This window comes from Patiria miniata, unplaced genomic scaffold (genome assembly GCF_015706575.1).
Source record: "Patiria miniata isolate m_02_andy unplaced genomic scaffold, ASM1570657v1 HiC_scaffold_9, whole genome shotgun sequence".
Classification (NCBI taxonomy): domain Eukaryota; kingdom Metazoa; phylum Echinodermata; class Asteroidea; order Valvatida; family Asterinidae; genus Patiria; species Patiria miniata.
Window position 1 is genome coordinate 10,083,384 of NW_024037076.1, and position 19,220 is coordinate 10,102,603.

Sequence of the window (19,220 nt, forward strand, 5' to 3'; positions counted from 1 at the left end):
CACTTAGTTTGATTTGACCAAAAATACAAAAAAAAAGTCAAACCGGCACCCAGCCCAGGCTACAGTGAGGGTCAGGTCACAACAAGATTTGATATAACCATTTTATAATGAACATAATTGGGTGGATATAGAGGTTAAAATTGTTTGATGACAATGCTCTATAGGGCCGCAAGTTTACGATCATTTTTTTTTCGATCAGTTAATCGTTCCCTTCCGATAACAGTTTCGATTAACCGATAAGCCTATTGTTGTAGGAAAATTCTGGTTGAAAAAAAAACCTCGCGCCAATTGAAAAACGATATCGCCTGTATCTCGATTTGTCTTGACCTTACGCAATTCCGATTTATTCAGAGAAACATCATAATCGTGCTGAAATGATTTATCGTTAAGCGGTTCGTGGGATGTTTCCATATATAAGCCCGTTTTTTCACAACTTGGTTTTTGATTAATCAAATAAAACAATTTAACTGAATAATCTACACATTAATCTAGGAAACTGAATAATACTTGCAGCCATACGATGGTCTGTTTAATTTTACATACAATCTACAAGCCAGGAGGAGGTTCGTTTTAAGGCATATTTGGTGTGGTGGTATTTTTATAGCAATGTTCTATTGCACATGTACACATAATAACACTCGTACTGTACTCACCAGAGCAGGTAATTCCCATCCAGTTTTGATCGCATTGACACTGACATGTTTCATCATTCAACGTGCCATCATTTTGACAGACAAGTGGGCAGTCTGAAATACAATCAAAATACCTTTAGCTTAAAAAAAAGGAGTTCAAGTATTGCAAATAAAAACAAAAACGAGGCTTATATATAGTCTTAGCCACAAGTTTTCAAAAAATGAAATATGGTTTAAAATTTCAAGCGAAGCCCCGAGCATTGCCATGGTGCTAAATTTCAGCGTATCGCACTGGAAAGTTGCAAGTCTTGAAAACAATGAAAATACACTTAGCTAAACGAGTTTACTGATTACTGTAAATAAAAAAGAACGAGGTTTGTGTGAACTTACTGTGAGTACTGTGAGTACTGTGAGTAAGTTTTTAGAAACTGAAGCACGGTTAGAAATTTCAAGCACAGCCCTTAGCATTGCCATCGCTCTAAAATTCAGCGTATCGCAACTTGCACAGGACAGTTGAAAGTCTGATAAACGATCAATATACCCTTATCTTAAAGAGTATCCTAATTATTGTAAATAAAAAAGAACGAGGCTTCTGTGAACTTACTCACACGTTTTCAGAAACTGAGACATTGTTTGAAATTTCAAGCAAAACCGTGAGCATTGTCATCGTTCTTCAATCAATAAATGTCAACAAGCTAGTTGAGGATAGCCACTTGTCTTTGTTCAATCAGGAAATTACCAACAGCTTTGAAAATGTTTTTTATGTTTTTTTTTTATTTTTGCATATGCGAATTTCTAAATATAGACTTATTTTGTGAACATTGTCAATTAATATGACAACGAAAATAAAAATTGGCAACTGGCTGACTGGCCAATCAGTAGGGCTCCGTCAGTAGAGAATGGCAATTGAAATGGTAGGGTTTGTTTCGTCCGTTTGTTTTGTGTACAACAAAACATGATTTGAATATCTAGGCAGTTAAAAAGTTGGCAAAATCAATAATTTCTTATGACGCTCATCTTCTTAAATTAAAACAAAACTCACCAGAGCAGGTGGTTCCAGTCCAGCTACCGGCACATGTACACTGACACTTCCCAATGTTAACATTCCCAGCATTTGCACAGGTCAAAGGGCAATCTGTGAACAAGGGTCAAATTCATCTCTTTCATTTAACACCAGTTGTACTACATGTGTTATTTTGTCCTTTTCTTTATAAAAAAAAATAAAAACAAACACAATTATGTTTAAAATTCAATACCTCAAAAACAAGTTCACAAAACAACTACAGTTCATCCCATGCAGAAGGACATACTTACATTGTCGAGTCGATATTTGACTTTTTTAGAAGAACAAATATAGCCTAGAAAACTGCAGCGTCAAACAGGGAACTTGGCCTTCACAGCTAACTACAATTTGTTTAACTACATATTGTTTGGACTTTGAGATTTTACACAGGTGGAGGCTATGCAACATAATACACCGAATAACATAACTTCTTCCACGATTCACAAAAGCTTCCGCTCGCGTAACGACAAATAAATAGTACAATTGTTCTCTTTTTGTCAGCTACAAATTGTACTGCGTCACTGCTTCACAAAGATCACTGCGTCTGATGTGTTACAAGATCGGAAAAACCCCAAAAACCAATCGAAAAAACAACAACTCAACAGGGTGCTGACATTATGGTTTCCCCTCATTTAAGAGTTTGCATGATTTCCAAACTCTTAAATGAGAGAAGATGATGGATATTTCTGTGAATTTTTCAATGATAAAAACAGACAAGTAGATAACATTAGGGTATTTTTGAAAAGTAAACACAATACTTACCAGAGCAAGTTGTTCCCATCCAGTTACCTGTGCATGGACATTCACAGGTCTGACTATTCTGCTGTGCACCGTTTTCGCATTGTAACGTACAATCTGTAAACAAAACAGATGACATTTCTCAAGTGCTGTAAAAGTATTTAAACATTGAACATAATTTACTTTTGATTTGACGATAAATGTTAAACACCAACATGTGCAAACACATAAATGCAAACAAACTACTTTCCCTGATATTAACACATAACACATTTTGAAAATGCTTAACGTAATTTGTTATAATTATGACAAGATGTGATAGGGTCTCATTATGCCAACGATTAGTAATTCTGCTGATACTTTAGCCAAGGACTAATTTAAGCTGAACTTGGTTGGAATGGCTACAGGATTTAGTTTGTGGTCGATGAAGACTGATGTCTTTAGTAAAAATGTTTAAAATGCTCGAAGGAATAGTAATATGATAAATGTATGGTCAAAATGTTGCTGAACGGCGCGCCACCAAGTATATTAGCCAACTTAACACTATTGCTTGAACAATGGCCTTTGTATATCTTCATTGTTGAATTTGTTACAATTTAGTAAATTAGTAATATCAAAGCATTTAAAAGAACGGCAGTCCTTGAGCTGTCACAAAAGCCTAATGGCTAACTCAATGAGCTTAGATTTAAAAGGTCCCTAGATCGAATCCTGCAATGTCAATTTTTGAAAACACCATTATTTCACCTACATGGATTTATCGAAAATCTATAGTGTCATGTAATGATCCCACGTATGGGAGAAAATTGTGGTGGATGTCGATTGATGCATCGTGCTCCATGCGTCCAAAATAATGTGAAGGCAAAATAGTGGTTTGACGTCACGGGAGGGTGTTAAAACTTGGAAAGGGGTGTCAACCTGAAGCACCCTTCCCCCTCCCTGAGAGAGTGAGAGCAAAGGTTTTGGAAATCGTTGAATTTGTTGTACTGTACAGTTGATTGCAATTTCAGAGCAAGAAGAGAGCTTTCCTACTCAGACAACTCTACGTTAATACAGTGAAAAAGAAATCATTGATGTTCATTTACCGGAACAGTAATCCCCTGTCCAGTTCTGGTCACTGTCACATGTACACTCGCAATTCTGATCCTGCACTCCATTATTGGAACAGGTGGACGGGCAAGCTGCCATACACACAACAAACAGGGAGCAATGTGAACTTATAAACATTTAGTTCCGTAAATTGTGCTGCTTCTCATACAAATATTATTATGTGAAAATAATTACAGCGCATGAATGAAACTGTACTTTTCTTGCTTCCATTATGTCATAAAGTAAAGTTTTCATAAAGTAACACTGAAGTGGACCTGAAATAACGCCACGGGTGTGGTCATGCATGATTTTTGGCAAAATCAACAAATTCATGTTGTTTTGTAAATATCAGAACGTGAAAAATGGGGGGGGGGGGTTATCACAAGTTCAATATTGTCCTTATTTTCCTATACCTGAGCATTGACAAGTACTGGTGAACAGATTCTGTCCTTCCTGACAGCTATCGGCAGTTAAACTACAGACTGAAAAACAATAAGAAAGAGAGAACAAAGCTTATTCGATTCATTTTTTTGTTTGGTAAATTGTTGTGTTTAATCTATTTTAAATTTGTTTTAGAAACTGTATCTTTGTAGGAAGATACTTTTCAACACATGCGAAAAATGCTAACTGAGCTCAAATGATGTACTGCATGCAGAGCATCCGTTTATTTCATAGAGACGGTAAGTATGGCACAGTAAACAGTATACATGCTTCCAAAAAATTGTGTCACATCGATACGAATGTCTAAGAATGTGTCGAGTACGCTTATGGTCATCACAACTTTGTCTGCTACAGCCAGCACAATTTGTCTGCCTAATTATCTTCCCGCCGTGAAATAGGGTGCAAGTACACATCTAAGCACACTCATTAAGACCTGATCGTTTCCTTCTTTTGTTCCCTTTTGCTTGTACCTTAACTTGTTCTCAACGGCTCCCATAATGTTTGTACACCAATATTCCCGAGGACCTGGGCTCTTTGAAATCGAACATACCCCATTGTTCCAAGTCCTCAGTCTGAATGATAACCATCCCACCGAAGTGTGTATTAAGCTGCAATCATGGACCCCCTATTGACCCCCCTTTGTTTATAATTAAACTGTTTAGGAAGACCTCCCATATGTTGTGTACAGGATCGTCAATTGTGTTCCTTCTGTAATTGTGGACCCCTTTGTCCAACGTCCCCTATTAGATGCAGAAACAAAACACAGTGACACAAGACATCGCAATCAATATAATTACCAGTACAGGTCGTTCCACTCCAATCGTTTATGCATGTGCACTGACATGTCGCCTCATTCAAATTACCACCATTCATGCAGTCCAATGTGCAAGCTAGTAAGAAACAAATAACATTGATTCCATGAACATCTGTAAGTTGTTTTTATTTTCTGATGAATCCATATGGGACAATGCAGTACTGGAGCTTTGTTGGCAAACACGTTTGGCATTATGAGGCATTAATGTGACTACAAACGGGATGAACCAAGCCTCAAATTCCAATGCATAAAAAAGATCGGCCACGGGTCTCCTGTCAATCTTGCAAAGTCAGGAAGATCACGTGCACCCCCTCAAAAAAAAATCCATGGAAACTGTGTGCTTTATGAAGGTGTTACTTGCCTTTGATGATGTGCATACAGGCTTTGTACTAAAACAACTACATGGGTTTGAATTCCTTATGAACAAAAAAATGTATTCATGGCACTTAGACTGAAGAGGTGTTTTTTTTTTATCCTACTTTAGATTTTTAGGATGCAAATTTACAATCATGATTAAAAAAGATGAATGCAAACTTGTTCTACATCTGTATGATTAGGGCCTGTAGAGGTCCTATTTTTGGCTAAATTAAGTCCAAAGCTTACCAAGACGACTTACATATTATCTCCTTTTTACACAATACCAATCCGACAGTTATAGTCAACAGAATTCCAATTCATGCCCATGAACTCTTCTATCTCTTCACATATCCCTTGCTACTATTGAAAAAAAACAACATAAATACTGTTTTTAGTTTGTTTGTTTTGACCAGGTTTTTTTCTTTCAACTGACCGCTACAGTTTAGTCCATCCCAGTTGTCGGCACAGGTACATGTGCACGCTGCAAGATCCAGTGTTCCGCCATTCACACATGACAGCTTACATACTGAAAAGGTAACACGTTCATATTCAGTGCTCATTTGATATGCCTGTCTCAAGTCATATGACAATTGTTTTAAAAGATTGATTCATATATTGATTCATATATTAACATTCATATATATATGACTGCAAAATGACTCTGCATAGTTTGAGCAAAAAGTAAGAAAACTACACAATCATGAAACCTGAAACTATACCTTACACCTTCACCACCTTCAGACTAACAAAAAATTCAAAATGCTGTCATTTATCCAAGGGCATAGATTGGACCTTTCATACAATTCTTTTTTTTTTCAATTTGATATCGGCTAGACAGTTTGTAAGGTTAAAATTTCCAAGTTTCCCTATTGTTTGTGAACACTGCATTATTTCTTACTGCCACTGATATCATAAAACCAATAATAACATATTTGAAAGTTCAATATTATCTTAAACATAAGACAGATTGAACTAAAGTTTAATATTTTCTCAAACAAGCATCACAATTCCAACTTGTTACCTATTTCACAGTTTTCTCCCATGAACCCTACGTCACAGCTGCAGGTGTACCCGCGAGCAGTGTTCAGATCGTTGATGCAAGTTGCTCCGTTTACGCAGTCGTTGCCCATTTGACAAGGTGCTTAGGATAATAAACAAGATCGGATTGAACTATAACCTGGAGGGAGGTTAACAAAGCTGAAATATATCTTAAAAAACTGGAATAAGTTGGTTTCAGCCATCAAACGACAAGTGGCGTAACTATGAGCAAGTTCGATCAAGGACCAGTGGTTAGCTTGTGGTTGATTCGTGATGTACCTAGCGTATGCGCACTGAAGCTGAAGCGCAAACGACTCTAATTGTCATGTCAACGACCGTCAAAAAATGGCGGTCCCACATTCAACACTTTTTTTCTGTTTATTAACACAATCATAGTGATAGTGCAGTTTATGTTATCTTACATATTCGCCATTAATAATAACAACAATAATATACAAATTTCTACCGCGCATTTCTAAATACAATTGATCAAATGTGCCTTACAATAAGAACAATAAGACGTTAAGTTGTTTAAAAATCCAACTATTGTACAATGTTGACCAAAGACAGTGTCAGAACCATGAACCTGAATAATCGACTAGACTAGTCTAACCATCGTCGACTAACGTGCGTTCGATCAAAGTCATCGAACTATGGTTAATTATGGTCCTTGGGGGTACTGATTATGATCAATTTTTAATTCCAAATTGGGGGATGGGGGTGAGGGTGGGGTGGGAGCGGAGTTGGGGTGGGGGTAGTGGCACTGGGGGTACCGGGGGTAGGCACTGGGGGCACGGACATCCACGGGGGGGGGGGGGGGGGGGGGCACGTGCCCCCTGTGCCTCCCCCGCCCCTTAGTTAGCCAGTGAACATAACCCGTTTGATGCATTACAGGGCACAGTTGTTTGTAAACATTACAGGATAACAATCTATGCACTTAAATGGCAAGATTTTTAAATCAATAAACGTAAAACGAGGTACCGAAATTTTAAAACAGTCATATTTACCATAGAGATTTTGCCTACCAAGTAACACTACAATCATATACTTTTTTTGAGTTTACATGAAATGACCTGTATTTTTCCAAGTGTTGTCGTCGAGTCAATCAAAAGTCATTTCATAAAGTCAGTCACAAGTAACAAGATGAACAACGACCGAATAATGATCTTGTTGCATGTCATTGTAATGCAACTAGTGACTTCATGACTTGTGACTGATTAACTTAGGATATACTGGCAGGGAATTGCATAGGCTGGACTACATCACTGATATTTCTTTTAATCCATCAACAGTTGTTCATTTGGCCCATGCCTACACTGATTTTGATTAAACATACTACTACTACTGAATTGTGATGAACAAGAAGATACAGATGGAGAAGTCTGTTCTTTGCCTGTGCCGTTGCTGGTTTATTCACCACACACTAACGGAAGAAGTGGAAATGAGAAACCAATTTGACTCGTAGGTTTACGCAAACAAAGTAGTCCCAAATTTACATATCAAAACATACCTCCTCCTTTAAAAGTAGACATTTCATTAACTATAATCAAGTTTTAACTACAGAGATCTGCAATTTAGCACTGTTTCATGAGGGCAAAGATATTTAGAATTGATGAGAACTGTGCACGATAGAAAGATTTTGATCATTTTCCATTATTCCACATTTACCTGAAATCAAATGCAGATGTTATATATATATATATATATATATATATATATATATATATCACCAGGTAATTCATTACAGCCCACCATTATAGAGTAGTAAATTTCAGACCTCTGTGGTTAAAATTCAATTATGGTTCTTGAAATTGTACTTTCCAGAGGGGAGGGAAGTTGTGATATGTAAATGAGGAACTACTTTGTTTTGGTAAGACTACTGAGGCAATCCGGTTTCCCACTTCCACTTCCACTTTTTCCATTAGCGTGTGGTGAATACCTACAGTGGCACAGGCAAAGGACCGATATCCTGGCACTGACAGTGCATCTTATTAGGTGCAGAGTTTCTCGTTTAAGAAAGTTACCCATCGTTTCACACCGCGGGCCGCTGAATCCTTGACCACATGTACAGGTGTAGCCAGTGTCTGATGAAGAGTTAACTGCACAATTCCCACTGTTCATACAAGGGTTGACGTCACATGGTTCTGGGGGAAACAGAAATACACACATGATTGATCAAAACAATATAAGAAAATGCTACCATGCTCAAAGTTTTCCTATTTCGTTGGGTTCTTTCACAAATTGCCAATCCAATGGAAGCCGATTCCACACTAGTCTTTCCCCGCAAGATACAAATCACGATATTTTGTACATAAATTCACCTACCGACTTGGCAGTTTTGTCCGCTGTAGCCCGGTGGGCAGCTGCACGTGTATCCTCCCGTGGCCAAGTTGTCCTCAACACACTCACCACTGTTAATGCAGGGCGTCGCATCACACTCTGGTTGAGAACAAAAGCAGCAGAATGTGAACTGTTAAACTGTGAATGTCCCCTCTGTTCGCTATTCTCCTTTGTGAGAATAGAGATTATTATTTGAGTTTGATACACACTTTCATTAGAAGCATACATTTTGAGAGCGAGTACTTACTGGGGTCACCGATAATGAACGTCCGTTTGATCAGCTGGTGGTTGGGAGCCAGCTGACCCCCATTGCTACCCGTCAGCTGGCCAAGCAATGCCATGATGATCTCTAGATCCGAGTGCGTGGAGCCACTTTGGAAGTTGATAACCAACGTCAGTAAAGCTGTTGTTGAGTCCGAGCTCAGCGTCAAGTCTGTGATGACTACATCCCTGAAGGAACTACTCAAAGAAGAATCTCCGAAGGCTGCCTCCATCTGAGTTCAACATGAGTCATTAAGAGAACCAGCAATTAATTTCTTTTTTATGATGAACGTTCAACAAAACTTTCACGCACTGCCTCAACATCACAATTTGGAAACGTTTAGTCCATATTTTACAAAAGCCACCACCTGTCTATGGCATCGGCAATGAGCATTGATCTTGTTGAAGCGAAAACTCTATGCAATTTTTATGGGCATTATTAATGGTTCAATCAACGTTCCTGGGATGTCTTCAATTTCTTGTTTTGCTCCTAATAATATACATTGTTGATCTCATTGGAGTGCTGATTTAATAAATTCAAGTTTCCTCTATACATGTTTAATTTCATTTTACATGTTAAGAAAAACTGTTAAAAAATTTGTGGTTTTTTTTAAATTGAAACACACCACTCCCATATCAGTAACCACCAGTCATGTAATCCATTAGGGGGAATACATTTGAAGAAATAATGTTGTCTGTGCAATCTACATACCGAATTCTTCAATTCCTGGCGATATGTGACGGAGCCTGTTGCCAGATTAAATCCAGCACCGTCCACAGCCAAGCCACTGATGATTTCAAACACGGCAGATGCCTCTTTTGAATAAGCCGCTGAGAAAAAAAATACGCACATTTTAAGTAGGCGACCTGACAAACTATTGACAAGTTTGGCCATTTACCTATAAGCTGAGTGCCACAGCAGAGTTGTAATGACTCGGGTCAATGACTGCACTTGAGTCCGACTCGAGTCACAATCTTTTGGCGACTCGACTCGACTGGAAAATCGACTCGATCCGAGTCCCAACGGGTAACTGACTCGACTCGAGTCACTGTGCGCAAATGACCCAACTCGAGTGGGATAATCACTTGAGTCCCAACACTGTGCGAAATTTTGCAGTGACTTACGGGAAATGTAATTATGTTCGCGTATTTCGCGTTACAGTCAAGCTGTGGCCGCTTATCGCATACAAATATACGCCGAATGACGGATTCCCTTCTGATTTTATAAGGTGGCCCACAAACTACCATCCCGGAACCAAGTTTTAAACGCATCTCCAAATTCCTGTTTTCATCATCGGCTTCGGGCGATTTCTTAAGCCCTTGATACTCGGACTAAATGTCATGCTTTAAAATCAAATAATTCGATATATTTATATAAACCATAAAGCCTATGACGTTATCAGCGTAAATAAAATATTCCAGACCCGAATGTCCACTTCGTGTTAACAGTTCCGTAGATCTTTGGTAAACGTCCAGCAGAAGCTGTCTAATGGGTACCATGCAACATATTTTCAGTCTCTGGATCTTCATAACAAACTGGTGCCTTGTTCAATAATTTATTAGATGGTTTACAAGTACCAGTGACTAGATTTGACTCGAGCATAAACATGACTTGACTCGACTCGACTCGACCACAAACTTTAACTCGACTCGAGTTGACCAGACCTTCTTGACCTAATCACTCGACTATGCTCGAGTCACTTCCTTGAAATACTCGACTCGGCTTGAGTCACTTCCTTGAAATAACTCGACTCGACTCGAATCACAAAATATTGTGACTCGTTACAACTCTGCTCCACATAAATGGCAGAAACATTGTGCGAACTGCTTCCACAACGTGCATTCCAAACAATAGCAGCCAACATCCTCTTGCCATGTAACAGGGGCATTTATGCGTGCTGCGAGCACAGTGATCCACACTGCAACAACGTTTTGCTGTGTATCGACTGTTTTCTTCATTTTTTTCTTCTTTTCCCATTTCTTTTTCTGACAAGCGTTTGGGAATGTTCATCCAAATTACCATAATAGTCAGGCTCACACCTTAACTTTCCCTTTCTACCTGTGCACCATTTGGATGATCATTTCGTCATTATTTTTAATGGCAATTTTTTTTTCTAAAGTCATTAATGAGAGTAACTCTTTCTAGCAAATCTGGAATAGCAAAATATTACCCAGACATTCTGACTCTTGTTGATAGAATCCTAACATGCAGTTGCACTCATACGTCCCTGGCAGATTAGCGCACATTGAGTTGGCCATCGTACATGGAGTCCCATCACATTCGTTCACATCTAAACAATGGGAAAGATATCGAGAACATTTCATCAACCCAAAACCCCTTCAACATTTTGGCAAAGAACCTTTTTGAATCCTACAAAAAGAGTAACCATTCTGCAAGTAAACCAATGACAAATTCTTCGTTCTATATTTACTAATGTGAGTGGTTGGGATCTTCCTTCCCTCAATCCAGCTAAGTCCTTCAAAATGGTTAATTGAAATAAAACCTGGGCAAAGTGTTGTAGATTGAGATAAGTTTACGGTTTAAGTTTATACACAAAACTAAACCTTATTTTAAGCAATGAAAAAGAGATTTCCAATGGAATATGACAGTATTTCCCTCAGTTTCAGAGGGAGGTAGGCCACCCCAGTGCAATTCACTCTTGGCCAGATACTTCTAGTCCTTATACAAAATAAAAATCAACATTTAAAAAAAAGAAACAGTGAAAGATGGTTGTTGTTTCTACAGTGTTAATATTTATTGTCCAAAACCACAACAAGTGAAAATTCATCAGTCGTCCAAACATCAATAAAAAATGTTCAGCACTGAACTGTTTTAACAATTCAATTACCTTCACACTGGCCCAATTCATTCTTTTCATACCCTTCCTTGCAGTCACACATGTAGCTACCGACAGTGTTGTTACATAGCGACACCGATGTATCGCAGTTGTCAAGATTCAGCGCACACTCATCAACATCTATAAAGAAACGGAGCCAATCCAACATATCATTGAATATTCAGTATCTGTCTGATAATGGACAAAACACTAGACGAAGTAGGCAGGTTTCTAGCTCTAGGCTCAACTGACTTGAAAGGAACACACAATAGAGCTTGTCTTACTCTTTCTCTCAGGGATTTGTTTGTGCAAAGAAACGTTTTTTAAATCCTATAAAATCCAAAACTGTCTACTGGAATTCAATGGCACAATCTTAATCTTCATCTTTTAAGAAGCATCAAGCAGATATACTAGGGGAGGCGCACAGGGGGAGCACAGGGGAGGAAAGAAACGTGTAAGCCGTTCAAAATGTTCCCTTTTTTTAAACCAAAAGCATCAGCATTTTACAATCAGCACTGACTTAACCATTTTTCCAATAAAATATGAGCGCCCCTCCTCCATCGAGCAAAACGTGGCCATGCTACTGCCATCAAGCCATGTTGTAGTAACAGGAACAGGATCGACCTTCTTGAAAATCCTGCAAAACCTTCTGAAACCTAATGTTGGAGTTTTAACGATCTTGAATGTTTACACATTTACATCACAGAACATTTTTAGGACCCAGTTCACTCAAGTTTGAATGTGATTGTGCAGTTCACAGCGTATACATTTTCCTGGCATGTTTTCAAAAAAAAAAGAAAAGGTGTTTACCATCGCACTGTCTACCAGTTGGGAAGCCTGCAGAGACATAACCACCTATGCAGGAACACATGTAGCTACCGACATTGTTCATACACTCAGCAATGTCGGCTGCACACTCATGGGCACCGGTCATGCATTCATTCACATCTACCGACAACCAAAGATCAAATTTTAAATGTGATTTATATAAATTTCAAATGTCAGCTTTTTAATGGTCATTTTTTTTTCAGATTGGAAAGCAAGTGAGCATGATAAACTGATCTGCAAAAGCTTTCATTTTTTAAAGTTGGTGTATTAGCTGTACATGCTTTACATTATAGCGAAAAGGAACATATTCAGTGGAGTCTGAACTAAGTTTGACCCTGGCTTGCCAAAAATCTACTGACTTTGTTAGTTTCCACTGCTGTGTGACCTGTAATTACGAAATGAAATTACCCTTTTGCCATTTAACAGTACAATCAGACAAAGCCAACGTTTGAAGAGCCGGTCGTTTGGCTTTTGGAGTTAACCTCAATCTGTAACTCCTATGTTTACGTTTTCTCAAATGTATCTTTCAATTTAGTCAAACATTTATAAATAAGGCAAAAAAAAGGTCTCCGGTTTCTGGTATGGAGCTTGCCCAAAAAGTGGTGCGGCGACGCGGCTTTTTTTTTTTTTTAACCTGATTTTTTTTGCTTCAAATGTCGGCTGATGACTGCAAATGGTGCCCGACTAAACTTGTGCAAATATATGGGAGTCCAGAGAGGCCACATAAAGCAGCAGAATTCCAGTCAAACCAGTGAGTTTGACGGTTTTGAGAAATCATCTTTCATTGAAAAAAAAACTTTTTCATTTTGCCGACGCGCATGGCTACGGCGACGCGCGCGCATACCAGAAACCAGAGACTATTTTTTTTGGCCTAAACTTTCTGTTTTCACTTTTTAATATTTTGCTCTCTTTATTTTTCCTGACTTGTATGTGTAGTTCTTGTTTCTATTCTTCCTTAGCCTTGCAATAATGTCCACACAACAAAATTATATCAATATAGTTGACTCAAAACACTTAATAAATTCGGTCGTTTGGGTTTCATAATTGCGTGCTTAGCAGTATCCGGAATTCCAATCTTTCAATTCTGTAAAGACATCAGACCTTACCCCTATTTCGTAGAGACAGGTCAGAATGAGAGAAATTGATACATAAACAATTGATATTCGTTTTTACCTTCACAATATGTGCCATTTCCTTGGTAACCCTGGTTACAGTTGCACAAATGGCTCCCTATAGTGTCTGTGCACGTCGCTAAGGAGTGACACACGCCAGGGTTCTCCTGACACTCATTGATGTTGACGCACGAGGTGAAGCCATCACCACGGAAACCATCGTCGCACGTGCAGAAATAACTGCCTAAGTTGTCCGTGCAGGTGCTGTTGGTAGCGCACGCGGAGATCCCACTCTCACACTCGTTGATATCTGGTGAAGGAAAATGTGTGAAACACACGTGATTTTATACAGCGGCAAAATACATCTGGACGCATCAAGACTTACCTCCAAAGCGTAAAGTGCCTGTTTTAGCTCATAATGGGCCATTGAAAATGGCCTCCCATTTTCTAAATTATATTCATTTCACAAGGCCGAAAAAAAAATCGTGTACACTTTTAAGATACAAGTTGTAAACGTAAACTCTCCCTACCCAATTGTTTTTTTTTTTATCAAATTCCAACATCCATTTCTGGAAATATGTTTTTTTTAACTATGAATATAAGACTAGTACTGTGTGTACTTGTTAATTTATGCTAGCTCCACATATTTGTCATCTGTCGTGAAACAAATCACGTTTGGTATCATGACTCTAAGTAAATACACAGATTTAGTGTACCAAATAGTTTTCTGCCATAGGGCCATACGAGAATTACGATAACTTGTATAGACTCCATGCGCTATGCATAATACACAATAATTCCTTACCACTCACGAGAGCTGCAGTAGACGGGATTCACATTGTGCACTTGTCAATTTGCGTGTGGTATGACATTCACAGGATTTGTGTATTCTTAGTATTATGTACGACCCCAATCGTCACGTGACATTCAATCGTCACGTGTTTAAGTGTCAGACGCTGTAGGCATTGCATTCTAGGGTTCCTCCCATCAGTCTCTCAAATGTGTCTCTTTGCAACTAATATGGCGGCATTTGTGCTACACAGTCCATACTCATCAATTTTATCCTCATTTAAGATGAACCCTAACAATACTGTGCCACAAGCCAATCTTGGCGGTCATCTATCTAAGTAAGGCTTAAAGCAGGTTATTTCTGTTTGCACCTACTTTGGCAAGTTTGCCCACCCCCTTCGTATCCCATGGTGCAGTTGCATTGGAATGAGCCCGCCAGGTTGGTGCACGATGCGAAGGGACTGCAGTTGGCATAGTTCGGGTCGTCGGTGGGCAAGGAACATTCATCAATATCTGGAGGAAAAAAATTAACTTCATATGTTAATTTGTCACGTGAAGTAATTCAATCTATTTCACATTGTGCAGATAATGATGCGTTAACAATTTCTGACTAGATTAAAATGAAAAGACAAAGTTCTGAAAGCTAGCCCAGATCTTCGAGAAAATTAGCACATGTCAAACTCACATCGGGTATTCCAATTAATCAACACCACAAATTAAACAGGAACATAATATGTGCTGGCAAATATGATATATACGTATCATGTCAGGTGCAACTTCAAAACATGCTACAACCAAGCGCTAATAACTGATGAAAAAAAGAACCCATAGTCTGTATGTGTAGTCTAGGCCCCACGTCTCCCCCCCCCCCAGAAAAAGGATTATGTTGTTACAAGTATCTAACTGCATAATACATGGGTTGTATCAATTGGGGCAACATAATTAACAAACATCAATGTAAAACACCAAACAAACACTCACAGAAACCTTGAATAATACCAAAACATAAACAGTTTACTTACCAAAGCATAGCTGTCCGGTGCCAGTAAATCCGTCTTTGCATTGGCAGGTGAAGGAACCGTTATTGTTCAGGCAGTCAGCGTCGATGTGGCAATCATTCAAGGTGTCATTCAAACATTCGTTGACGTCTGTCAAAATGAGCAAACATGAATCACGTCATTTAAAACAAATATATATATATATATAAAATGAATGGAAGCGGGACATATACACGATATTCAAAGTATTTTTTTCTGGCAATGACAAGCTCTCTTTCAATTGAGTGGTTTAATGCGGCTCTGAGGATTCCTGTCGGCTACAAGTTGCAGTGACTATCCATAGCCATATTGACAAAATTGCCGACACAGCCATTTTTCTCTGCACTGGTTGTGGCTGAATACAGGTAAGTCCGTAATTGACTTTCGAAATATATCCAACAAAAGAAAGTCAAACAAGCCGTTAAATGTTAACAAAATGTAAAATTGCGTGTCTCTGGAAATTCAAACAGATTTCGGCTTCTGTTTAACTCCTGTTTACAGTAAGAATATTCGTGTGCATGTTGTGAATTAAGTTTGCACTTTGATATTTTTGTTCACAGGCATGGAACAAAGAAATAAATGAGCATACTTCTGATATATCATTAGTTTTGAGCCATCTGAAATACGTGTGTTGTATTATTCCACATTTCACTCACACTCACAGGATGCCTGAAAATGAAGACGTTGTAAAGTGCACGACAGCCCTATTCTCTAAACTGAGATGTAGAAGTGGGGTTGGCCTCGCAACCCCCAAAGTGGGACTTAATTTGTAAAGTTTCCAAAGGCCCCTGGGTATGCACGCCCATGAGGAAAGGGTCCTAACCTGAGCAGGATCCGTTGAAACTCTCGCTGCTGAAGCCAGGCTTGCAGTCACAAGTGAAGTAGGGTTCATCGTTGACGCACATCTGGCTCATAGCATCGCAGTTATGAGTACCGGCTTGGCATTCATTCACATCTAAATATCATGAAATAATGACATGATGGTTTGTCAGAGCTTAGATTTCAAGTAAAAATCAAGTAGACTGCAGTGCTTGCTAACCAATACAAATTCTACCTGACATGAAGTACTTTTATTTGAACAGTGCCCCCCCCCCCCACCAAAAAAATGTCGGTTGATTCATAGTACTTTTGGTAAGCAATATTTCTGCTCAGCAGCCACACGAAATTGATTTCTAGTGTCATTGTCAGATTGACATACCTGAACAGGTCCGTTGGTCACTATTGAGAGTGTAACCGGGATAACAACGACACTCGTAACTGCCTTCCAGGTTATCACACATCGAGTTGGCACCACACATGTGAGGGTCACTCTGGCTTGTGCACTCATCAATATCTGAAATGCAGTAAAAAAAAGATGAACTGAGAGGAGTGTTCTCTTAAAGCCACTGAACTGTTTGGCATAGAAATATCTAAATTCCTAAAAGAAATTAGAATTGAAACTCATTTTGTGATGAAAGATCAAAACATGAAAACAAGTTAAGGAGGACACTGTTAAACTATGTTACCTTCGCAGACAGTGATATCACCATTGATTGCGTATCCTGGGTAGCAGAGGCACATGTCTGTATTGCTGGCTCTGTAACAGTCACCCTGGGTGCAATTTGTATCCGAACACACCATTTCAGCTGTGGGCGAAAACCATACCATGAAGGAGTTATTGTGATGGCAACAAGCTTACATTGTATTACATTGTATTTACTCACTGATGAATCTATAAAACCGGACAGTGCTGGGACAGTTTGAGGTTGTTAATGGACTAATGGGTTACGATATTTTGTATTAAAGAGACAATTATGAGAAGAAGTAATTACAATGTTTTGAAAGATAATGAGTGGTTTTTTATGTTTGCTTACAAATTCAACTTTCTTCATTTTCTTAATATTAATTTACAGAAATCAGCAAAAGAGATTTTCCCACTGGGCAAACTGGTTATTTTCTTCTGTATCTTGATGAATTTCTTGGTGCATATTTAGGATGCCAAACTAGCTTATTCAAGGAAAGTTGCCAACTGAATATTTCACCCTGACAAACTCGGTCTCGAAGGGTGAATCCAGTGCTACAATTGCAAGCAAATGATCCCTCGGTGTTGGAGCACTCTTGCTGGCAGTCGTCAAGTCCAAGAGTGCATTCGTTAATGTCTGTGCAAAAGGAAGTAAAAAACTTATTTATACCAAATAGCACAAATTAATAAGTGGAGTAACACGCTGATAACTGTGAAAAGAGGCAATTGTTCTGTCATTGCAAATCCCCTGTACTGTTAATGGACTTAGCAATCGACCTGCAATTTACCGAACAAGAGATTTGTGTTTAAAAATGACTTCACAACAAAAGAAAGGTATGGTTGCAGCTTCGGTTTGAATGACAACACGGGCTTTTGAGAGTAATGTTGATATTACAATAGTTTTATTGCAACATCCAGTCGAAAACATGAGACAAAAACAAACGAAGAGTCTTTCCTCAATGCTTGAAAGTTAGAGAATGCATTGGCTGAGTATGATGGCATTAACATCTGGGTCAAAACAGTCACACTTAGACATGGGCTCTTAGAAAGCAATTTTCAATTGTTGTTTTGCCTTTGACGAAGATTTTGTTGCAATGTCAGGGTGCTAAAGATTATTTGACATCTCACCTTCGCAGGTCTGTCCGTCCCCTGTGTATCCAGTCACACAGTCACACTGATAGCTGCCCACCGTGTTGGTGCAATTAGCGTTCGTAGAGCAATCATTGTTTCCCTGACACTCATCGATATCTACAATGATCAAAGTTGTATGACAGGAAAAAAAAAATGTTTGGAAAAAAAAATACTTTCATTTCAATTGGTGTCAATGTCACCTTCTGGACTTGATTCTACGTGTTTGCAGACAAGGGATTTGGCAGCGCATTAAGGAATGTAGCGAATGGGGCGGAGTGTCACTAAAGAGTATATCATCCCGCACCTAGGCAAATGATCCATCATGGGCGTTGCTGCAATGAAGAGTGCCACCTATTGTCCGATAAGGTCCAAGGGATTTAAACATCACCGCCTTTAAGTCAGATCATGCAGTTCCCCTCCAACATCCCTTTATTTTTGCTTTTCGACGTCCTGTTATTTGCTGGGAAAAAAACAAACTTTTCTGGCTACCTTGCAACACGGAGGGTCGGTCATCAAATTTGTTTTCACACCCCCAATGAAATCAGTCGAACTATGCCCCTAATTATGAGCACATCTTCTGATCTTGTCAACTACCTTTAGTCTACAAATTTAAAAACTAGTCCTTTGACACAAAAGCACTGGCAACAGAACAATACAAATAAATCGCCTTTCCATTTTAAACAATTCTGTCAGTATCTACGAAGATTTTGGTAAAAAGAAAACAGAGGATACCTCCAACTTTCAGGCCCAGTAACATTGTGGACCTGCAAGGGACACTAACACATTTATATAGCACACTGGTTATGTTTGATTTACCTGTACAGTTTGTCCGACCGTCCCCAGTATATCCATCCTTACAGCTGCAGTCAAAGCTACCCACTGTGTTGCTGCAATCACCAGTAACGGCCAAACAATCGTCCTGACCAGTGGTACACTCATTCAAATCTACGAATCAACGGTAATGACAGAAACATTTTAGGCTGTGCAAACATTTGGTATTTTGCAGCCCTGGCTTCGCCTTTGTCCTATGATGGGCAACAGTGAATATTATTTTATAGTCATGGACAACAGTGTCTGTGTTGGACAGGGCCTACGTTGGTTAGGATGATGGTGCTATGTTCGAAGTCGACAATTCAGATTGACTGCCCTGGTATACTATGTTCGACGTATAAATGATACACTGAACAGAACATCTAATGTTTTCAACTGCATCAC

The 19,220-nt window shown here is 38.9% G+C and overlaps 1 protein-coding gene across 1 annotated transcript in view; it reads right to left on the reverse strand.

Annotated features, from left to right (window-relative positions):
• The window catches only part of LOC119720458 (fibrillin-1-like), a 44,302-nt gene that overhangs the window by 11,070 nt on the left and 14,012 nt on the right, over window positions 1-19,220 (reverse strand). The window contains exons 17-41 of the mRNA XM_038190129.1: window positions 18,822-18,950; window positions 18,003-18,122; window positions 17,629-17,651; window positions 17,395-17,533; window positions 16,879-16,998; window positions 16,572-16,706; window positions 16,197-16,328; window positions 15,359-15,484; window positions 14,712-14,849; window positions 13,609-13,857; window positions 12,418-12,555; window positions 11,620-11,748; window positions 10,942-11,061; window positions 9,483-9,601; window positions 8,757-9,003; window positions 8,495-8,608; window positions 8,194-8,313; window positions 6,153-6,272; window positions 5,565-5,657; window positions 4,758-4,850; window positions 3,933-4,001; window positions 3,516-3,611; window positions 2,458-2,550; window positions 1,675-1,767; window positions 654-746 (exon numbers count right to left, since the gene is read on the reverse strand). Of these exons, the coding sequence (XP_038046057.1) occupies window positions 654-746; window positions 1,675-1,767; window positions 2,458-2,550; window positions 3,516-3,611; window positions 3,933-4,001; window positions 4,758-4,850; window positions 5,565-5,657; window positions 6,153-6,272; window positions 8,194-8,313; window positions 8,495-8,608; window positions 8,757-9,003; window positions 9,483-9,601; window positions 10,942-11,061; window positions 11,620-11,748; window positions 12,418-12,555; window positions 13,609-13,857; window positions 14,712-14,849; window positions 15,359-15,484; window positions 16,197-16,328; window positions 16,572-16,706; window positions 16,879-16,998; window positions 17,395-17,533; window positions 17,629-17,651; window positions 18,003-18,122; window positions 18,822-18,950 (3,048 nt within the window). The remainder of the gene's footprint in view (window positions 1-653; window positions 747-1,674; window positions 1,768-2,457; window positions 2,551-3,515; window positions 3,612-3,932; window positions 4,002-4,757; window positions 4,851-5,564; window positions 5,658-6,152; window positions 6,273-8,193; window positions 8,314-8,494; window positions 8,609-8,756; window positions 9,004-9,482; window positions 9,602-10,941; window positions 11,062-11,619; window positions 11,749-12,417; window positions 12,556-13,608; window positions 13,858-14,711; window positions 14,850-15,358; window positions 15,485-16,196; window positions 16,329-16,571; window positions 16,707-16,878; window positions 16,999-17,394; window positions 17,534-17,628; window positions 17,652-18,002; window positions 18,123-18,821; window positions 18,951-19,220) is intronic.